Source organism: Leptodactylus fuscus, chromosome 5 (genome assembly GCF_031893055.1).
Source record: "Leptodactylus fuscus isolate aLepFus1 chromosome 5, aLepFus1.hap2, whole genome shotgun sequence".
NCBI lineage: Eukaryota > Metazoa > Chordata > Amphibia > Anura > Leptodactylidae > Leptodactylus > Leptodactylus fuscus.
Window position 1 is genome coordinate 6,290,541 of NC_134269.1, and position 19,416 is coordinate 6,309,956.

The following is a 19,416-nucleotide window of genomic DNA, read 5'->3' on the forward strand; positions in this document are numbered from 1 at the left end:
TGACGTGAGTTGAGCCTTGCACAGGCAGAGTTTTTGGCCCTTTGGGTGAGTTGAGCCTTGCACCAGCAGAGTATTAGGCCTGTGAGGTGAGTTGAGCCTTGTAGGAGAAGAATGATAGGCCCTTGGCGTGAGTTGAGCCTTGCACCAGCAGTTTTAGGCCCTTGATGTGAGTTGAGCCTTGTAGGAGTGGAGTTTTGGCCCTTGACGTGAGTTGAGCCTTGTACCAGTAGATATTAGGCCCTTGACATGAGTTGAGCCTTGCACCAGCAGTTTTGGCTTTTGAGGTGAGTTGAGCCTTGCACCAGCAGAATTTCAGGCCCTTTAAGTGAGTTCAGCCTTGGACCAGCATAGTATTAGGCCCTTCAGATGTGTTGAGCCTTGTACCAGCAGAGTATAAGGCCCTTAAAGTGAGTTGAGCCTTTTACCGGCAGAGTTTTATGACCTTAAAGTAAGTTGAGCTTTGGAGTATCAGAATATCAGGCTCTTGGGTTGAATTGAGGATTGTAGGAGCAGAATATTATGCTCCTATGGGATGAATTGAGCCTTTTAGGAGTATAATATTAGGTCCTTGAGGTGAGCCTTAATGGGGTGGTTAGAAATGTGATTTTTTTACAGTGATGCTGGTGTAGGAGGTGGAGGAGGAGGATGAACTTGTGAACTGGAACAGAAACATTGAAATGTGTCTTGTCATTATCACTGAGGATGGGATATGCTGGTTGCGGGTCCACAAACACTAAATCACCAGGAGAGGCAGACTCTTGGGTAGGAACACGACTGAAGGTAGTGGCTGACTGGCTGGTGGAAATCCCACTGGAAGTATTATCCGCTAGCCATTGTATCACCTGGTCCTGGTGCTCGGGCCTCGTCAGCATTGTGCCCTTCACCCTGCTTAATGTTAGCATCAAGCCGGGGATTGTGGATGAGCACAATACTGGCTGCCCCTCACCAGTAGGCATTGGATCCGCAGAAGCTTGACCGCGGCCTTGGCTCCCAGCTAAATTTCCACACCCCCGTCCTCGCCCTCATCCCATTGAGCTAGCCTTATGCATTTTGAGATGTATACAAGCGTACTGTATAGCAAGTATACACCTTTGTTCACACCCATATGTGACAGGTATATTGGGCACACAAAGGGATGTATACAAGCGTAATCTTTTGCAAGTATACAGGGACAATATATAGTTAGTGAGCAGGGCAAATAAGGTATATACTGTATGCGAAGTATAGACCTTTGTTCACACCCATATGGGAAAGGTACAGTACACACCAAAAGTTTGGCCACACCTTCTCATTCAAAGAGTTTTCTGTATTTTCCAGACTTTGACAATTGTAGATTCACACTGAAGGCATCAAAACTATGAATTATCACATGTGGAATTATATACTTAACAAAAAAGTGTGAAACAACTGACAATCTGTCTTATATTCTAGGTTTCTTTTGCTTTGATTCCTGCTTTGCACACCCTTGCCATTCTCTTGATGAGCTCCATGAGGTAGTCACCAGAAATGGTCCTCACTTCACAGGTGTGTCCTGTCAGGTTTAATAAGTGGGATTTCTTGCCTTATAAATGGGGTTGGGACCATCAGTTGTGTTGTGCAGAAGTCAGGTGGATACACAGCTGAGAGTCCTACTGAATAGACTCTTAGAATTTGTATTATGGCAAGAAAAAAAGCAGCTAAGTAAAGAAAAACGAGTGGCCATCATTACTTTAAGAAATGAAGGTCAGTCAGTCTGAAAAATTGGGCAAACTTTGAAAGTGTCCCCAAGTGCAGTGGCAAAAACCATCAAGCGCTACAAAGAAACTGGATCACACGAGGACCTCCCCAGGAAAGGAAGACCAAGAGTCACCTCTGCTGCAGAGGATAAGGACCGCCCCAGGAAAGGAAGACCAAGAGTCACCTCTGCTGCAGAGGATAAGGACCGCCCCAGGAAAAGAAGACCAAGAGTCACTTCTGCTGCGGAGGATAAGTTCATCCGAGTCACCAGCCTCAGAAATCTCAGGATAACAGCAGCTCAGATTAGAGAGCAGGTCAATGCCACACAGAGGTCTAGCAGCAGACACATCTCTACAACAACTGGTAAGAGGAGACTTTGTGCAGCAGCCGACCTTCATGGTAAAATAGCTGCTAGAAAACCACTGCTAAGGAGAGGCAACAAGCAGAAGAGACCACAAGGAATGGACATTTGACCAGTGGAAATCTGTGCTTTGGTCTGATGAGTCCAAATTTGAGATCTTTGGTTCCAACCACCGAGTCTTTGTGCGGTGACGCAGAAAAGGTGAACGGATGGACTCTACATGCCTGGTTCCCACTGTGAAGCATGGAGGAGGAGGTGTGATGGTGTGGGGATGATTTGCAGGTGACACTGTTTTAGATTTATTCAAAATTGAGGCATACTGAACTAGCATGGCTACCACAGCATCTTGCAGTGGCATGCTATTCCATCCGGTTTTAGTTGGACCATCATTTATTTTTCAACAGGACAATGACCCCAAACACCTCCAGGCTGTGTAAGGGCTATCTGATCAAGAAGGAGAGTGATGGGGGGCTACGCCAGATGACCCGGCCTCCACAGTCACCAGACCTGAACCCAATCCAGATGGCTTGGGGTGCGCTGGACCATAGAGTGGAGGCAAAAGGGCCAACAAGTGCTAAGCATCTCTGGGAACTCCTTCAAGACTGTTGGAAGAACATTTCAGGTGACTACCTCTTGAAGCTCATCAAGAGAATACCAAGAGTGTGCAAAGCAGGAATCAAAGCAAAAGGAAGCGAGAATATAAGACAGATTTTCAGTTGTTTCACACTTTTTTGTTAACTATATAATACTACATGTGATAATTCATAGTTTTGATGCCTTCAGTGTGAATCTACAATTGTCATAGTCATGAAAATACAGAAAACTCTTTGAATGAGAATGTGTGGCCAAACTTTTCGTCTGTCATGTATGCATGCTGTTCGAGTGTATTATATACATTTGATTCACTCTAGTTTTTTGACCAGACCCCTATTAAGGAAAATCATTTGTAAGGCAATCTTGTAAATAAAAAATCAACATAAATACCCCCCATAGTTTCTACAAGTGTAACCTCTGTACTCTAATTGATAGTTTTGATAATTTTCTGGATCCTACATTTATGAAGTGTTCCGTGTATGGCTTTCCTAATATCTTTATTCCTCAGAGTGTATATAATGGGGTTTACTAATGGAGTGAACACAGTATATAGCAGGGAGAGGATCTTACTCATGGTGAGGGTCTTTCTTTTTGTTGGGACAACATAAACAGTGAATATACTCCCGTAGAAGATGGAGACCACAATGAGGTGGGAGCTACAGGTGGAGAAGACTTTCTGTCTACCAGTACTGGATGGGATCCTTAAGACTGCCCGAACAATAGAAGTATAAGAAGCTACAATGATGGTGGATGGGATTATTACAAAAGGGAAAAGTACAACATAAATCACCAAGTGAATAATAAAGGTGTCCGAACAGGCAAGTTCTAGTAATGGGACAACATCACAGAATAAATGGTCAATGATGTTTGAGGCACAAAAGTCCAGCTGTGATGTTGTTATTAAATGTATCAAACTAACAGAAAATCCAGGTAGCCAACACATGATGGTCAATATCACACATAATGTACTTGTCATGATGGTGGAGTAACGGAGAGGATTACAGATGGCCACATATCTGTCATAGGACATCACTGTGAGGAGAAGACATTCCAAAGTTTCTGCAGCGCAAAAAAAATAAAGCTGATCTATACAGCCCATAAAAGTAATGGTGGCCCCATTATTCAGTAGGATGTGGAGCAGGTTGGGGACAATATCTGTGGTCAATAAGATGTCTGTAATGGAGAGTTGTGAGATGAAGAAGTACATTGGAGTGTGGAGGATCTTACTGGTGGACACCAGGGTGATGATCAGGAGGTTCCCACATATTGTCCCACAGTAAACCACCAGGAGAAGACGGAACAGGAAAATTCTTAAATCTTGACTACTTTGAAATCCTAAAAGGAAAAACTCAGTGACCTCAGTCAGATTCTTCTCCTGTGTCTACAAAATATAAAAGATACAAGGAAAAAAATAAAAATAAAATAAAGTCACTTTTTAATTTAAACCATTTAGATTCAGAGTGGTCAATAAATGACATGAGCTATTGCACGGCAATCTTGGCAGCAATGTACAACAAGATTACAGAACTACGTCAAAGAACTGAAACAACTGACCCATAAAACACTACAAAATAAATACATAAAGTGCTTTTACTATATACATATATGTGACCGATTTGCTCATTGTTCTTCCAAACATTTTTAAGTAGATCATTGTTATCATTTTCAACAAATTGCAGTAATCAATGCAGAAATCTTGGACAATCCAGAGGGCTCACTTACTTTTCCTGTGGCTGAACACACATTAATAGTTTTATATAATTATAAAGTCACTCTCATTTTTTAGAACAGGTCATATGATATCATGTATATAGATATTTCTACACAATGATTTAAACTTTTTTTTTTGCTATAAAAACTACAAGACTAGCCCCAACTGGAACAACCTTGTTTACGTCTCATTCCTAGATTTGCTCAGAAGGTATAGTCTGTGGCCAAACGTGCGGTCAATGTGTGGACATCCCAGCAGAAACTCACATATGGCTGAATCTCCTGACCAACTGTTTTGTTTCCTTGATGGGGTATACTAGACACAAAGTGGGGTCTGTACATTACAAGATATATACTCTGAAGAATGGCTTCTTCCACTCAAAAACTTCAGTCCAAATCCTCCACCATTCTATAAACTGTTGGACTTCCATATGTCTGTCTGTCCAGCTTTCAACAACAAGCTTATCCATCTATATATTGTACATCACAGGTCCCTTACACCTCCTTGATAAAATGGGCTGCGTTCCCTTACCTCGGTGTCATCGCAGTGTACACTCCCCGGTGGACTTTCACCATATGATCTGGTCACGCTCATTCTTACAAGACTTTTGGTAGGAAGTTGCAGATGTTCAGAAGTGGTGGAGATACATGCCCTTTGTAGTTCTGAAGTAAGATTCTAGGGTTTGCTTGATGAAGAGTTTCAGTCCCACCGCACCAGAATCCTGTCATGTGAAACCCTCGAAAATAATAGCCCTTTGCTGGATGGATCTGCATCAGTCACCAAGCTCACCGATGTCATCACTCTCTACAAGAAACTTCCTGAAGATATTCAACAAAATGCGGAACCAATGGACTGAAGTTACAGATCCACTGTGTCAATTGCATCGTTCCTTTCATAATCTAATCTAGTATAGGACCTATATGCAGACCCCGGCCTACCATGTTGCCCCTTGCAAAGATTGAATAAATATCTGCGTTCATTGTCTCTTTAGTATTTTAGATACTGGCTGTGATATGTCTACAGGGTATGTGTTATGTCCCGATGCCCTGACTGTCTGCCCTCTTCAGGTCCTTTGATCACAGGCAGTGGCTTGACCAAGATCAGCTCTGTGTACTTTGGTTTGTTATGTATGACTGAAGACTTAGCCCACATTATGATTGCGATGTTGCCATATAATGCCTTTCTCTCCCCAAAAGCTCCTGGACCATTGTCCCCTATGTTTGAATGTTGATATATTTGTAGCCTTTGCCTCCTTATTTTAGTTCCGTTACATTTGTGTTGGAACACCAGGTCCCATTGTAGATCACCTACTTGTAACGTGAAGACACATATTACGGCTTCTAAATGATTTGCCTATACCTGTATTTGTTAGATTTACTTTCATTATTATAAGGTTTAAGAATAAAATTAGTAAAATAAAAACAAATTAAGAGATTGAAAAAAATTGCCAAAAGAAGTCAACAAGATTCACAAATTACAGATCAACAATCACAATTCTTCTCCTCAATTTTTAATTACAGTAAGAAACAACAGAACTCCCTTGACCTACAGTAACCTGATACATCTCTGAAATTTAGGAATAATCTTTGGAAGTATTAATATGTTACAGGATGATTTATCTACCAACACACATCAGATATTTCTTTGCTCTTGATATTCATTTTCTGATTCTTCTCCTTACTCCCCCTTGTGTCTCCCGGTTCTCTGGAGATATTGGTGATGATAGACGGCAGTGTAGTCGGCGTACATGGCCATAGAGCTAATGAATGGGAGGCATTAGCTGGTGATATTTATGTATAACATGAAGCCGTGGTGCTGGGTAGAATATTCCCCGGTAGACGTCTCTGTTATGGTCTAATAAGTCTCCAGTGTTCCGGCCAATGGAGGAAAATAAAAATAAACCATCTACAGTGTAATCCCAGAGTCGTCATTCTATCATTTATTACAATATATGAAACAAACTTTAGTTATTCTGCAAAAACTCTCCAAGTAACTGAAACATCCAATGTCACACAACCACCCCCCCCCAACCTTCTCACCCCCCAACTTACTCACATGTACTTCTCCTTACTGCTGTGGATATACTGTATATACTTAAGTCATGTACCTGTAGATTGTAAATGGCAGGAGACGAGGAGACTATACGAGGCGCTGATCACTTCTACAAGGTTGTTTACTTTAGACAGGTGCGACGCGTTTCTCGGGTACAAATCACTTCCTCGGGCCCAATAACTAAACACCAACTATACAAGAATTAAATAGCCATAAAATGGAAATAGACTTTAATGTATGATAATAAGGACAAAGACATGTCATGGTAGGTAAGTATCCCAGGAGATATATCAAGGGTCATGAAGTAGTTGGCTAGATTAGATGATTGGGTTAGCCCAAAAATGAGTCTCTAGTGAGAGAAAACCAAGGCGCCCAAATGGTGGTGAACTTGAATGGTGTATGCTTTCTTGGAGACTTTCCTGAAGTAATGAGAAAGCGGGGAGGGAGATTTGGTAGCCCAATTAAGGGGAATAAGTACGTTAGCAGCGGATTGTAGCTGGAACCATAGTATTTATATATATATGTATAGTATAGTAATTGGGGGAAAACAAGTTAAGAAAGAGTCCAACTGGATCCTAGACTACCTGACAAACCGCCCTCAGTATGTCAGAGCCCAGGACGGTGTGTCTGACACTGATCTGTAGTACGGGGGCACCACAAGGTCCAGTTCTTGTCCCATTTCTCTTCACACTGTACACGGCTGACTTTAGGCACAACTCATCCAGTTGTTACTTACAGAAGTACTCCGATGACTCTGCTATAGTCGGCCTTATCACTGATGGCGACGATAGGGAATACAGAGACTTAAACCGGGATTTTGTAGAATGGTGCCAGCAGAACCATCTCAGGATTAATGCTGGGGAGACTAAGGAGATGGTGGTGGACTTTAGTAAACGGAGAGGTGCTCCGACCCCGGTGGAGATCCAAGGAACATGTATTGAGATAGTCAGGACCTATAAGTACCTGGGCGTGCTCCTCAACAATAAACTAGACTGGGCTGATCACCTGGAGGCGCTGCACAGAAAGGGCCACAGCAGACTCTACCTGCTCAGGAGGCTGAGGGCCTTCGGAGTCCAGGGGACACTTCTTAGGGCCTTCTTCAACTCTGTGGTTGCCTCAGCCATCTTTTTCGGTGTGGCCTGCTGAGGGAGCAGTATATCAATCAGGGACAGAAATAGACCTGACAGGCTGATCAGGAGGGCCAGCTCTGTCCTGGGGAGCCCCCTGGACCCAGTACAGGTGGTGGGTGACAGAAGGATACTGTCTGTGGTGACCTCCATGCGGGAGAACAAATCCCACCCCATGTATGGGACCCTGATGGGACTTGGCAGCACTGTAAGTGACCGTCTGCTTCACCCCAAGTGTGAGAAGGAGCTACCGCAAGTCCTTCCTTCCAACCGCGACCAGGCTGTATAATCTACATCAGACCAAGCGAAGACTCCGCACAGAGAACTAATGATTATGACTATGAAGTCTTCCCTCTTTCTCTTCCGTTTTTCCTTAGCTGCTATGGACTCCTAGTATATCTTCCCTTCTCAGAACATGTTTGTCTATGTTTGTAATATATTACTCTGTATTATCCTGTACCTGTATTACTAGGCTGCTGTAACATGCTGAAATTTCCCCAATGTGGGACTATTAAAGGATTATCTTATATACAAAAATTACAAAATTAGCCAAAAATCACTGAAAGAAGTGAATGTTAGTTGCCCATTAAATATCAAATAACAAAAAAAAAAAAAAAACATCTCAATATCAATGATCACATTTTGCTCAAAATTTTTAATTAAAATAAGACAAATTCTTTTACAATACAATACAATATCTATTAGAAATATCCCTGAAATGTAGAACTCATTTTTAGTACTTATATGTTTTTAACATAAGGATTTATCTACCTACACACAACAGATATTTCTTGACATTCATTTATCAACGTATTATTTTTCCTCAATGGTCTCGAATTTTGGAAGAAATTTAAGGTGCTATTAGACGGCAGTGTAGTCGGTGTACATGGCCATAAAGCAAGTCAATGGGAGGCATTAGCTGGTGATATTTATGTATAACATGAAGCCGTGGTGCCGGGTAGAATATTCCCCAGTAGACGTCTCTGTTATGGTCTAATAAGTCTCCAGTGTTCCGGTCAATGGAGGAAAATAAAAATAAACCATCTACAGTGTAATCCCGGAGTCGTCATTCTATCATTCATTACAATATAAAATGAGCATTAAATATTCTACAAAACTCTCCAAATAAGTGAAACCTCTAAGACAACTAGAAATAACCAAAATGTTAATTTTTGACTTGACAACTTTTGTTCTTTTAGCCTTGGAAATAAACCCCAATTTCTACCAATGCCGTACACCCAGCATATAGCTATATATTATTCTCTGTCACCTACTTATGCTTTCTATACTTTTTAAAAATATACATCACCTCTAACCACACACAACCATCTCATCCCCCCAACCATCTCACTCCCCCCAACCATCTCACCCCCCCAACCATCTCACCCCCAACTATTTCATCCCCAAGCACCTCATCCCCAACCATGTCACCCCCAACTACCTCACCTCCCTACCATCTCACCCCCCAACCATGTCACCCCCAACCACCTCACCCCAATCATCTCACCCCCAACTACCTCACCCCCCAACCATTTCACCCCCAACAATCTCACCCCCCAACCACCTCACATGTACTTCTCCTTACTACTGCGGATATACTGTATATACTTAAGTTATGTAACTAATTCTCATAATTGTACATTGTAAATGGTAGGAGACAAGTAGACTATATGAGGCGCCGATCACTTCTACAAGGTAGTTTATTTTAGACAGGTGCGACGCGTTTCATGGGAACAAATCACTTCCTCAGGCCCAATAACTAAACACCAACTACACAAGGGTAAATAGTTATAACATGGAAATGACAATTTATAAATAATAAAGGGAATAAAATAATCCAAATAACTGTAATACATTGAAATTATATATATAAATTAATAGATAAATATATGTAGAGTGTATCTCTGGTAAGGAAAGGACGTATTCTGGAGATGTTTTTGAGGTGGAGGTGACATGAACGTGCGAGTGATTCAATATGAGGGGTGAAGGAAAGGTCTGCGTCAAACATAACCCCGAGGCAGCGGGCCTACTGCCTAGGAGTTATAGTAAGGCCTGAGACTGCAATGGATATATCAGGGACAGATCTATTAGATCAAATTGTCATCAATTCATCACATCAAATTGATGGCAAGGTGCAAGATTTGTAAACTATGGCTATACAGACACAGTGTTGCACAAGCTGGAGCGTCAGTATGAGCAGCAGTATATGGTGAATCATAACTGCATGGAGCAAACCACAGACACAATGATCATTTTTGATCTTCAGGGGTAGGATATTTGATTATATTTTTGGGTATATATAGTAGTAAAATTATGCATTTTTATTAGCCTGTTTTTTGTTCTTTTTCCACTGCAGGTTTAGTTTTAGTTTTTACAAAGTCTACTTTTTTGCTTTTGAATCTGTTGGGCATGATCTTGGCATATTCTTCAAATTTAATCTTCAAACTTCAGTTTGGTTCAGAGACTTGTTTTCTGAATTCTTGTAAAATACCCAAATGGAACATTCTTAAGCAATGGTGGCTATAGGTTTATCATTTTATAATTGGAATAAAGGACTTTGTACCATAGAATACTAAAAATCTGTGATTTCAGATCACATGAAGTTCATCAGATTGTTAAAGGCCTTCAGAAAGTCTTTGTTTCTTATGCTATAAATCAGTGGGTTAAGTAATGGGGTCACCACCGTGTAGAGCACCGATATGATCTTACCCAGTATTAGTAATTGTCCTCTTGTTGGAACCACATAGATTGATATCAATGTCCCATAAAAGATGGAGACCACAGACAAGTGTGAGCTGCAGGTGAAGAAGGCTTTCTGTCTCCCAGTGTCCGACTGGATCTTCAGGATGGTGACAATGATACACACATAGGAGATCACAATGATCATAAATGGACAAGCAATTATACAAAACCCTAATATGAAAGTCTGGACCTGGAGTGGGAATGTATCTGAGCAGGAAAGCTTCATAATAGGTGTGAAATCACAGAAGAAGTGGTCAATGACATTATCTCCACAGAACTGAAGCCTACAAATACTTAATATATCGACCAGACTCAAGATGAAACTGGAAATCCATGTGAAAAGTACAGACTTCAGACAAAAAGACTTATTTATAGAAATAATGTAATGGAGGGGTTTGCAGATAGCCATATAGCGGTCATAGGACATCACTGTCAGGAGAAGACACTCAGCACATTCCAAGGAAGCAAAAACGTCAAACTGAGCAAGGCAAGAAGTGAAGGACATGGTGGCCCCTTCATGAAGAACAAGACTAAGCATATTGGGAATGATGTCGGTGGCCAGTAAGATGTCAGATAGTGAGAGCTGTGTGAGGAAAAAGTACATGGGAGAATGGAGATTTCTACTCAGATAGATTAACACAATGATCAGAATGTTTCCAACCATGATCAGACAGAACATGAGGAGCAGGAAGGAGAAGAGAAGATACTTGAGGTCCTGAAGATCTGGAAATCCAGTGAGATGGACAGTGGAGATATTGGTCATATTCTATATGTACAGATTAAGCTACATGAGAAGAAAAAAAATAATGATAATGGTGAAAGTAGTAGGAGAAGTCCCACTATGTAGGCCAACTCCAATCCGCTTTAATGGATACCTGGGAGCCATGAGGAGCCGTGCGGAACAAACAACTAAACGCAGTTATCTCAGGGGCGTCTTCTGTTTTCATGGTTTATTGAGATTTTCAGATTTAAAGCTTTTAGAAGAAAAAAAAAAATAGATTAGTACTATAGAAAGAATTAACATCTTATTGTGACTTTAAGAGCCTCATAAAAAGCAAAAAGCAATAATAAGCAATAAAATGCAGTAATATTTGTGCAAAGACAAGTGATTACTGCTGAAACATTCAAGCTGAGCTGCAATGAATGTAAAAAGTGACCATAAGTGACTGTAAATCAGTAAAATGTAACTTTATGGGAAACATAAATATGATAATATACAGTAAATGGAACTTCTATAAAGGATTAGTTACATGTCTAATTCTATTCACATCATTAGAAATACAGAATCATACATGTGCAGTGAATGAAGGAATATACCCAGTGTTATACTCCGATAATACACGAGCCCTAGGAGACGTCTCCAGTCACCACCATGTCAGTAAGAGACATCACAGGCTTGTCCGGTCACCAGGGAAGAAACAGTCGGCATTTTAGAAACATATGAACATAATGACAATAAAGACGACACAGAGATCCGGCGCATTCAGTGCGAGGCTCAGCACAAGGACATGATCAGACGTCTTATACCTGGAGGAGTCCCCTGATATTACCCTTTAGGGACATTGAGCTCTGTTGTTTTGGTTTGTTTTTATCAGAGATGAAACCTAATTGTTAACCATGTAATAGCCTGTAGGATTTATGTGTATGATAGCATGTAAAAGCAGACAAAATACTGACAACATGTATCTGAATGACAGCACATTAAAGTCACAATTTGTGTAGAAATTCTGGGGTCATGTTTTGTAGTTTCTTGAAATTAAAAATTTTATTCAGTATAGAGTAAATCTTCATACTAGCAAAAGCCAAAAGTGTCAGCAATGTGGAAGTCATTTTTATACATTCTATCTCCAATATGGCGCACAGATTTGCAGTATACTGTAAGGGTGTGTTATCGCATTTGTCACATAAGTTTTAGCCCCTTTATCATCACAATAGTACCGAAAATTCTATGATTTCCCTACTTATGTAGTAAGTGCACCTAAACAATATATCAGATCACTGGAAGTGCTGGAAAGGTGGAATATTACCAGTATAAAAATCACATTCGTCCAGTAATTTATGTAGTGGTGTTTTTTTTTTTTTCTGTAAAAATCAATTAGCATTTTGCATTTGTTTTAACACACACAGTGTTCCAAGCCAAAAAGCCCCATGGGAACTTACTCAATATCTATAAGACATAGTGTATGACACTGTCAGGGCTCCTAGGACTATATATCTATAATACATAGTGTATGACACTGTTAGGGCTCCTAGGACTATATATCTATAATACATAGTGTATGACACTGTCAGGGCTCCTAGGACTATATATCTATAATACATAGTGTATGACACTGTCAGGACTCCTAGGACTATACTGTATATATCTATAATACATAGTGTATGACACTGTCAGGGCTCCTAGGACTATATATCTATAATACATAGTCTATGACACTGTCAGGGCTCCTAGGACTATATATCTATAATACATAGTGTATGACACTGTCAGGACTCCTAGGACTATACTGTATATATCTATAATACATAGTGTATGACACTGTTAGGGCTCCTAGGACTATATATCTATAATACATAGTCTATGACACTGTCAGGGCTCCTAGGACTATATATCTATAATACATAGTGTATGACACTGTCAGGGCTCCTAGGACTATATATGTATAATACATAGTGTATGACACTGTCAGTGCTCCTAGGACTATATATACACTCACCGGCCACTTTATTAGGTACACCTGTCCAACTGCTCGTTAACACTTAATTTCTAATCAGCCAATCACATGGCGGCAACTCAGTGCACTTAGGCATGTAGACATGGTCAAGACAATCTCCTGCAGTTCAAACCGAGCATCAGTATGGGGAAGAAAGGTGATTTGAGTGCCTTTGAACGTGGCATGGTTGTTGGTGCCAGAAGGGCTGGTCTGAGTATTTCAGAAACTGCTGATCTACTGGGATTTTCACGCACAACCATCTCTAGGGTTTACAGAGAATGGTCCGAAAAAGAAAAAACATCCAGTGAGCGGCAGTTCTGTGGGCGGAAATGCGTTGTTGATGCCAGAGGTCAGAGGAGAATGGCCAGACTGGTTCGAGCTGATAGAAAGGCAACAGTGACTCAAATAGCCACCCGTTACAACCAAGGTAGCCAGAAGAGCATCTCTGAACGCCGCACAGTACGTCCAACTTTGAGGCAGATGGGCTACAGCAGCAGAAGACCACACCGGGTGCCACTCCTTTCAGCTAAGTACAGGAAACTGAGGCTACAATTTGCACAAGCTCATCGAAATTGGACAATTGAAGATTGGAAAAACGTTGCCTGGTCTGATGAGTCTCGATTTCTGCTGCGATATTCGGATGGTAGGGTCAGAATTTGGCGTCAACAACATGAAAGCATGGATCCATCCTGCCTTGTATCGGTAACGGTTCAGGCTGGTGGTGGTGGTGTCATGGTGTGGGGAATATTTTCTTGGCACTCTTTGGACCCCTTGGTACCAATTGAGCATCGTTGCAACGCCAAAGCCTACCTGAGTATTGTTGCTGACCATGTCCATCCCTTTATGACCACAATGTACCCAACATCTGATGGCTACTTTCAGCAGGATAATGCAATGCCATGTCATAAAGCTGGAATCATCTCAGACTGGTTTCTTGAACATGACAATGAGTTCACTGTACTCCAATGGCCTCCACAGTCACCAGATCTCAATCCAATAGAGGAGCATCTTTGGGATGTGGTGGAACGGGAGATTCGCATCATGGATGTGCAGCCGACAAATCTGCGACTGCAACTGTGTGATGCCATCATGTCAATATGGACCAAAATCTCTGAGGAATGCTTCCAGCACCTTGTTGTATCTATGCCACGAAGAATTGAGGCAGTTCTGAAGGCAAAAGGGGGTCCAACCCGTTACTAGCATGGTGTACCTAATAAAGTGGCCGGTGAGTGTATATCTATAATACATAGTGTATGACACTGTCAGGGCTCCTAGGACTATATATATCTATAATACATAGTGTATGACACTGTCAGGACTCCTTGGACTATATATCTATAATACATAGTGTATGACACTGTCAGGGCTCCTAGGACTATATATCTATAATACATAGTGTATGACACTGTCAGGGCTCCTAGGACTATATATATCTATAATACATAGTGTATAACACTGTCAGGACTCCTAGGACTATATATATATATATATATATATATATATATATATATATATATATATATATATATATAATACATAGTGTATGACACTGTCAGGAAACCTAGGACTATATATATCTATAATACATAGTGTATGACACTGTCAGGGCTCCTAGGACTATATATATATATATATATATATATATATATATATATATATATATATATATAGTCCTAGGAGCCCTGACAGTGTCATACACTATGTATTATAGATATATAGTCCTAGGAGCCCTGACAGTGTCATACACTATGTATTATGTTCAATATATATATATATTACATAGTGTATGACACGGTCAGGGCTCCTAGGACTATATACAGTCCTATGAAAAAGTTTGGGCACCCCTATTAATCTTAATCATTTTTAGTTCTAAATATTTTGGTGTTTGCAGCAGCCATTTCAGTTTGATATATCTAATAACTGATGGACACAGTAATATTTCAGGATTGAAATGAGGTTTATTGTACTAACAGAAAATGCGCAATATGCATTAAACCAAAATTTGAACGGTGCAAAAATATGGGCACCTCAACAGAAAAGTGACATTAATATTTAGTAGATCCTCCTTTTGCAAAGATAACAGCCTCTAGTCGCTTCCTGTAGCTTTTAATCAGTTCCTGGATCCTGGATGAAGGTATTTTGGACCATTTCTTTCTACAAAACAATTCAAGTTCAGTTAAGTTTGATGGTCGCCGAACATGGACAGCCCGCTCTCAAATGATCTGAAAACAAAGATTGTTCAACATAGTTGTTCAGGGGAAGGATACAAAACGTTGTCTCAGAGATGTAACCTGTCAGTTTCCACTGTGAGGAACATAGTAAGGAAATGGAAGACCACAGGGACAGTTCTTGTTAAGCCCAGAAGTGGCAGGCCAAGAAAAATATCAGAAAGGCAGAGAAGAAGAATGGTGAGAACAGTCAAGGACAATCCACAGACACCTCCAAAGAGCTGCAGCATCATCTTGCTGCAGATGGTGTCACTGTGCATCGGTCAACTATACAGCGCACTTTGCACAAATAGAAGCTGTATGGGAGAGTGATGAGAAAGAAGCCGTTTCTGCACGTACGCCACAAATAGAGTTGCCTGAGGTATGAAAAAGCACATTTGGACAAGGCAGCTTCATTTTGGAAACAAAAATTGAGTTGTTTGGTTATAAAAAAAGGCGTTATGCATGGCGTCCAAAAAGAAACAGCATTCCAAGAAAAACACTTGCTACCCACTGTAAAATTTGGTGGAGGTTCCATCATGCTTTGGGGCTGTGTGGCCAATGCCGGCATCGGGAATCTTGTTAAAGTTGAGGGTCGCATGGATTCCACTCAGTATCAGCAGATTCTTGAGAATAATGTTCAAGAATCAGTGACGAAGTTGAAGTTACGCCGGGGATGGATATTTCAGCAAGACAATGATCCAAAACACCGCTCCAAATCCTCAGGCATTCATGCAGAGGAACAATTACAATGTTCTGGAATGGCCATCCCAGTCCCCAGACCTGAATATCATTGAACATCTGTGGGATGATTTGAAGCGGGCTGTCCATGCTCGGCGACCATCTAACTTAACTGAACTTGAATTGTTTGTCCAAAATACCTTTATCCAGGATCCAGGAACTGATTAAAAGCTACAGGAAGCGACTAGAGGCTGTTATCTTTGCAAAAGGAGGATGTACTAAATATTAATGTCACTTTTCTGTTGAGGTGCCCATACTTTTGCACCGGTCAAATTTTGGTTTAATGCATATTGCACATTTTCTGTTAGTACAATAAACCTCATTTCAATCCTGAAATATTACTGTGCCCATCAGTTATTAGATATATCAAACTGACATGGCTGCTGCAAATACCAAAATATTTAGAACTAAAAATGATTAAGATTAATAGGGGTGCCCAAACTTTTTCATAGGACTGTATATATATCTATAATACATAGTGCATGACACTGTCAGGACTGCTAGGACTATATCTATAATACATAGTGTATGACCCTGTCAGGGCTCCTAGGACTATATATATCTATAATACATAGTGTATGACCCTGTCAGGGCTCCTAGGACTATATATATATATATCTATAATACATAGTGTTTGACACTGTCAGGGCTCCTAGGACTATATATATCTATAATACATAGTGCATGACACTGTCAGGGCTCCTAGGACTATATATATCTATAATACATAGTGTTTGACACTGTCTGGACTCCTAGGACTATATATATCTACAATATATAGTGTATGACCCTGTCAGGGCTCCTAGGACTATATATATCTATAATACATAGTGTATGACACTGTCAGGGCTCCTAGGACTATATATATATATATATATATATATATCTATAATACATAGTGTTTGACACTGTCAGGGCTCCTAGGACTATATATATCTATAATACATAGTGTATGACACTGTCAGGGCTCCTAGGACTATATATATCTATAATATATAGTGTATGACACTGTCAGGACTCCTAGGACTATATATATCTATAATACATAGTGCATGACACTGTCAGGACTGCTAGGACTATATATCTATAATACATAGTGTATGACACTGTCAGGACTCCTAGGACTATATATATCTATAATACATAGTGCATGACACTGTCAGGACTGCTAGGACTATATATCTATAATACATAGTGTATGACACTGTCAGGGCTCCTAGGACTATATATATCTATAATACATAGTGTATGACACTGTCAGGACTGCTAGGACTATATATCTATAATACATAGTGTATGACACTGTCAGGGCTCCTAGGACTATATATATCTATAATACATAGTGTATGACACTGTCAGGACTGCTAGGTGGGGGGTCCCCAAAACCTAGACCAACATCCTAGTAAGATAATGATGCACAAACTTAAAATTGCTAAGTAAGGTGGTAAAGTGGTAGTATACTGATAAAACAAGAAATCCCCATATAACATGTCATAGGTTGCAATAAACACATTTTTTTGCATATTAGTTGTGGATCCCTGTAAGGGCTACAGTGTAATGCTAATGGCTAGTGAAGAGTTACTTACAGCAGGAAGTGTCCAGCAATACCTTAGAAGCAAATCAGCCCTTGTAGTGCCATGAGGGGTATATATACCCTGATGTGGGAGGGGGGAAAGGCAAGAAAAAAAAATGGGGGTCAGGTATAGGGGAGTAAGCTTGTCTCACAAGCTATAAATAAAGACAAAAAAAAAAAAAAAAAAAGGTCAGATGTAGGGTAGTAAGCGTGTCTCAGCAAGCTATAAATAAAGGAAAAAAAAAAAAAGGGGTACAGGACCAAAAAGTATCAAATATAATATAATGCATGTAAGGGCATAAAGTGGATAAACACGTAGATACAGAGAGTTGCAGATGCATGACACATGTCAGCGAGGTGGAATAGACATAGATTGTAATGTATAACAATACATAGATATATCATTAATGATATAGAGGTGCACATAGTAACTAAACACAAGTAATTGGGAAATCAAGATGGATAGACATATTAAAGGGTCAATGGTGACAGGCAACAATCATAGTGGTAGTGGGCAGCGAGAAGATGAATCAAAAGGACGATTCTACAGTGTCATTAAGACCGTCGGGTTCTAGGGTTTGAAGCTTAAATATCCAATTGGATTCTCTGTTGTAATTTTTGAAATCGGGAGGGTAGGTGGTTTGGAGTACAATAGTCCTTGGGGTCTCATCATTATCCTCGTTTTGCGGCCGGTGGACAATGGACATGTGGTGGGTATGGGCTGGTGTAGGGTGGGTGATTTGAGGTATAATAGTCCTTGGGGTATCATCTTCCTCTCATTTGGTGGCAGGTGGACTCATATTGGCAGCAATCAAATCAAATCAAATAGGCTTTATTGGCACGTCTGAATGGATATTTGGCATTGCCAAAGCTAGTAAAGAATGTGTGTGTGTGTGTGTGGGGGGGAGTTGTAGTCGAGGGGGAGAGTATGGGCGGGGGCTGATTTGGGGAATAACAGTCCATGGAGTCTCATCTTTATCTTATTTGGTGACAGCTGGACACGTATTGGGCAGCGATCTCCACAGTGGCCTCTTCTTCTCCCAGTAGGATGTAGAGTTTCCTCTTCTCGTCTGCAGATATGAAGTCTGGGATGTGGGCAGAGAGTCTTTGGTAGTAGGCGGCCCTCACAGCTGAGTATTTGGTGCAGTGTAGCAGGAAGTGGGTCTCGTCTTCTAGGACCCCCTGGTCACAGTGCTGGCACAGTCTCTTCTCCCGTGGCTTGTACGTCTGCCTGTATCACCCCGTCTCTATCTCTAGGTTGTGGGCGCTCAGTCTGTACCGGCTCAGGGTCTGTCTGTGCTTGGGGTGGCGTATTCTCTCCAGGTAGGTGGCCATGGTGTAGTCTCTTTGCAGTGATTGGTACACGGTGAGTTTCTTGGAGTTATTTATTGCACTTCTCCATTCCTCGATGTACCGCTCTTTGTCTCTCTCTCAATGACTCCTTTTATTTGGTCCTTGTTCAGGGCATGTTGGGGGTTTTGGCTTGGCAGATGGCTGATGCTTGGTTGGGGGTGTCGGGTTTGCTCAGGGCTCTGTGGCCCAGCCAGGCTTGGTGGTGGTAGGAGTCAGGCTTGCTCCCCTGGGTGTGTGCCTGGAAAGCTAGCGCCCTCTTCTGTATGGTGAGCCATAGGGGGAGTCAGCCTAGCTCTGCCCTGCAGGCCATGTTGGAGGTGTTGCGATGGACATGGAGCAGGTATTTGCAGAACTCCAGGTGGAAGTTCTCTGTTGGGCTGGAATCCCACCTTGACTGGTCTGGGTAGGTGGCTGGGCCCCAAACCTCACTGCCATAGAGAAGGATCGGGGAGATGACTGCGTCAAATATCTTCAGCCAGACCCTCATCGGTGGTTTGAGGTGGTACAGTTGTCTTCTGATGGCGT

At 41.1% G+C, this 19,416-nt stretch overlaps 2 protein-coding genes and 1 long non-coding RNA gene across 3 annotated transcripts in view; 1 reads left to right on the plus strand and 2 right to left on the minus strand.

The window, feature by feature from the left end:
* Window positions 1-19,416, plus strand: part of LOC142202337 (uncharacterized) — a 652,408-nt gene that overhangs the window by 191,671 nt on the left and 441,321 nt on the right. The window lies entirely within an intron of this gene.
* LOC142202327 (olfactory receptor 5G9-like) lies at window positions 3,096-4,976 on the minus strand. Its single transcript, XM_075272393.1, has 2 exons — window positions 4,914-4,976; window positions 3,096-4,052 (listed from the first exon to the last, which is right to left on the minus strand). The coding sequence occupies exons 1-2, from the start codon at window positions 4,974-4,976 to the stop codon at window positions 3,096-3,098; spliced, it is 1,020 nt and encodes a 339-aa protein (XP_075128494.1).
* LOC142202328 (olfactory receptor 6B3-like) lies at window positions 10,155-17,488 on the minus strand. The gene is made up of 2 exons (XM_075272394.1): window positions 17,477-17,488; window positions 10,155-11,069 (listed from the first exon to the last, which is right to left on the minus strand). The coding sequence occupies exons 1-2, from the start codon at window positions 17,486-17,488 to the stop codon at window positions 10,155-10,157; spliced, it is 927 nt and encodes a 308-aa protein (XP_075128495.1).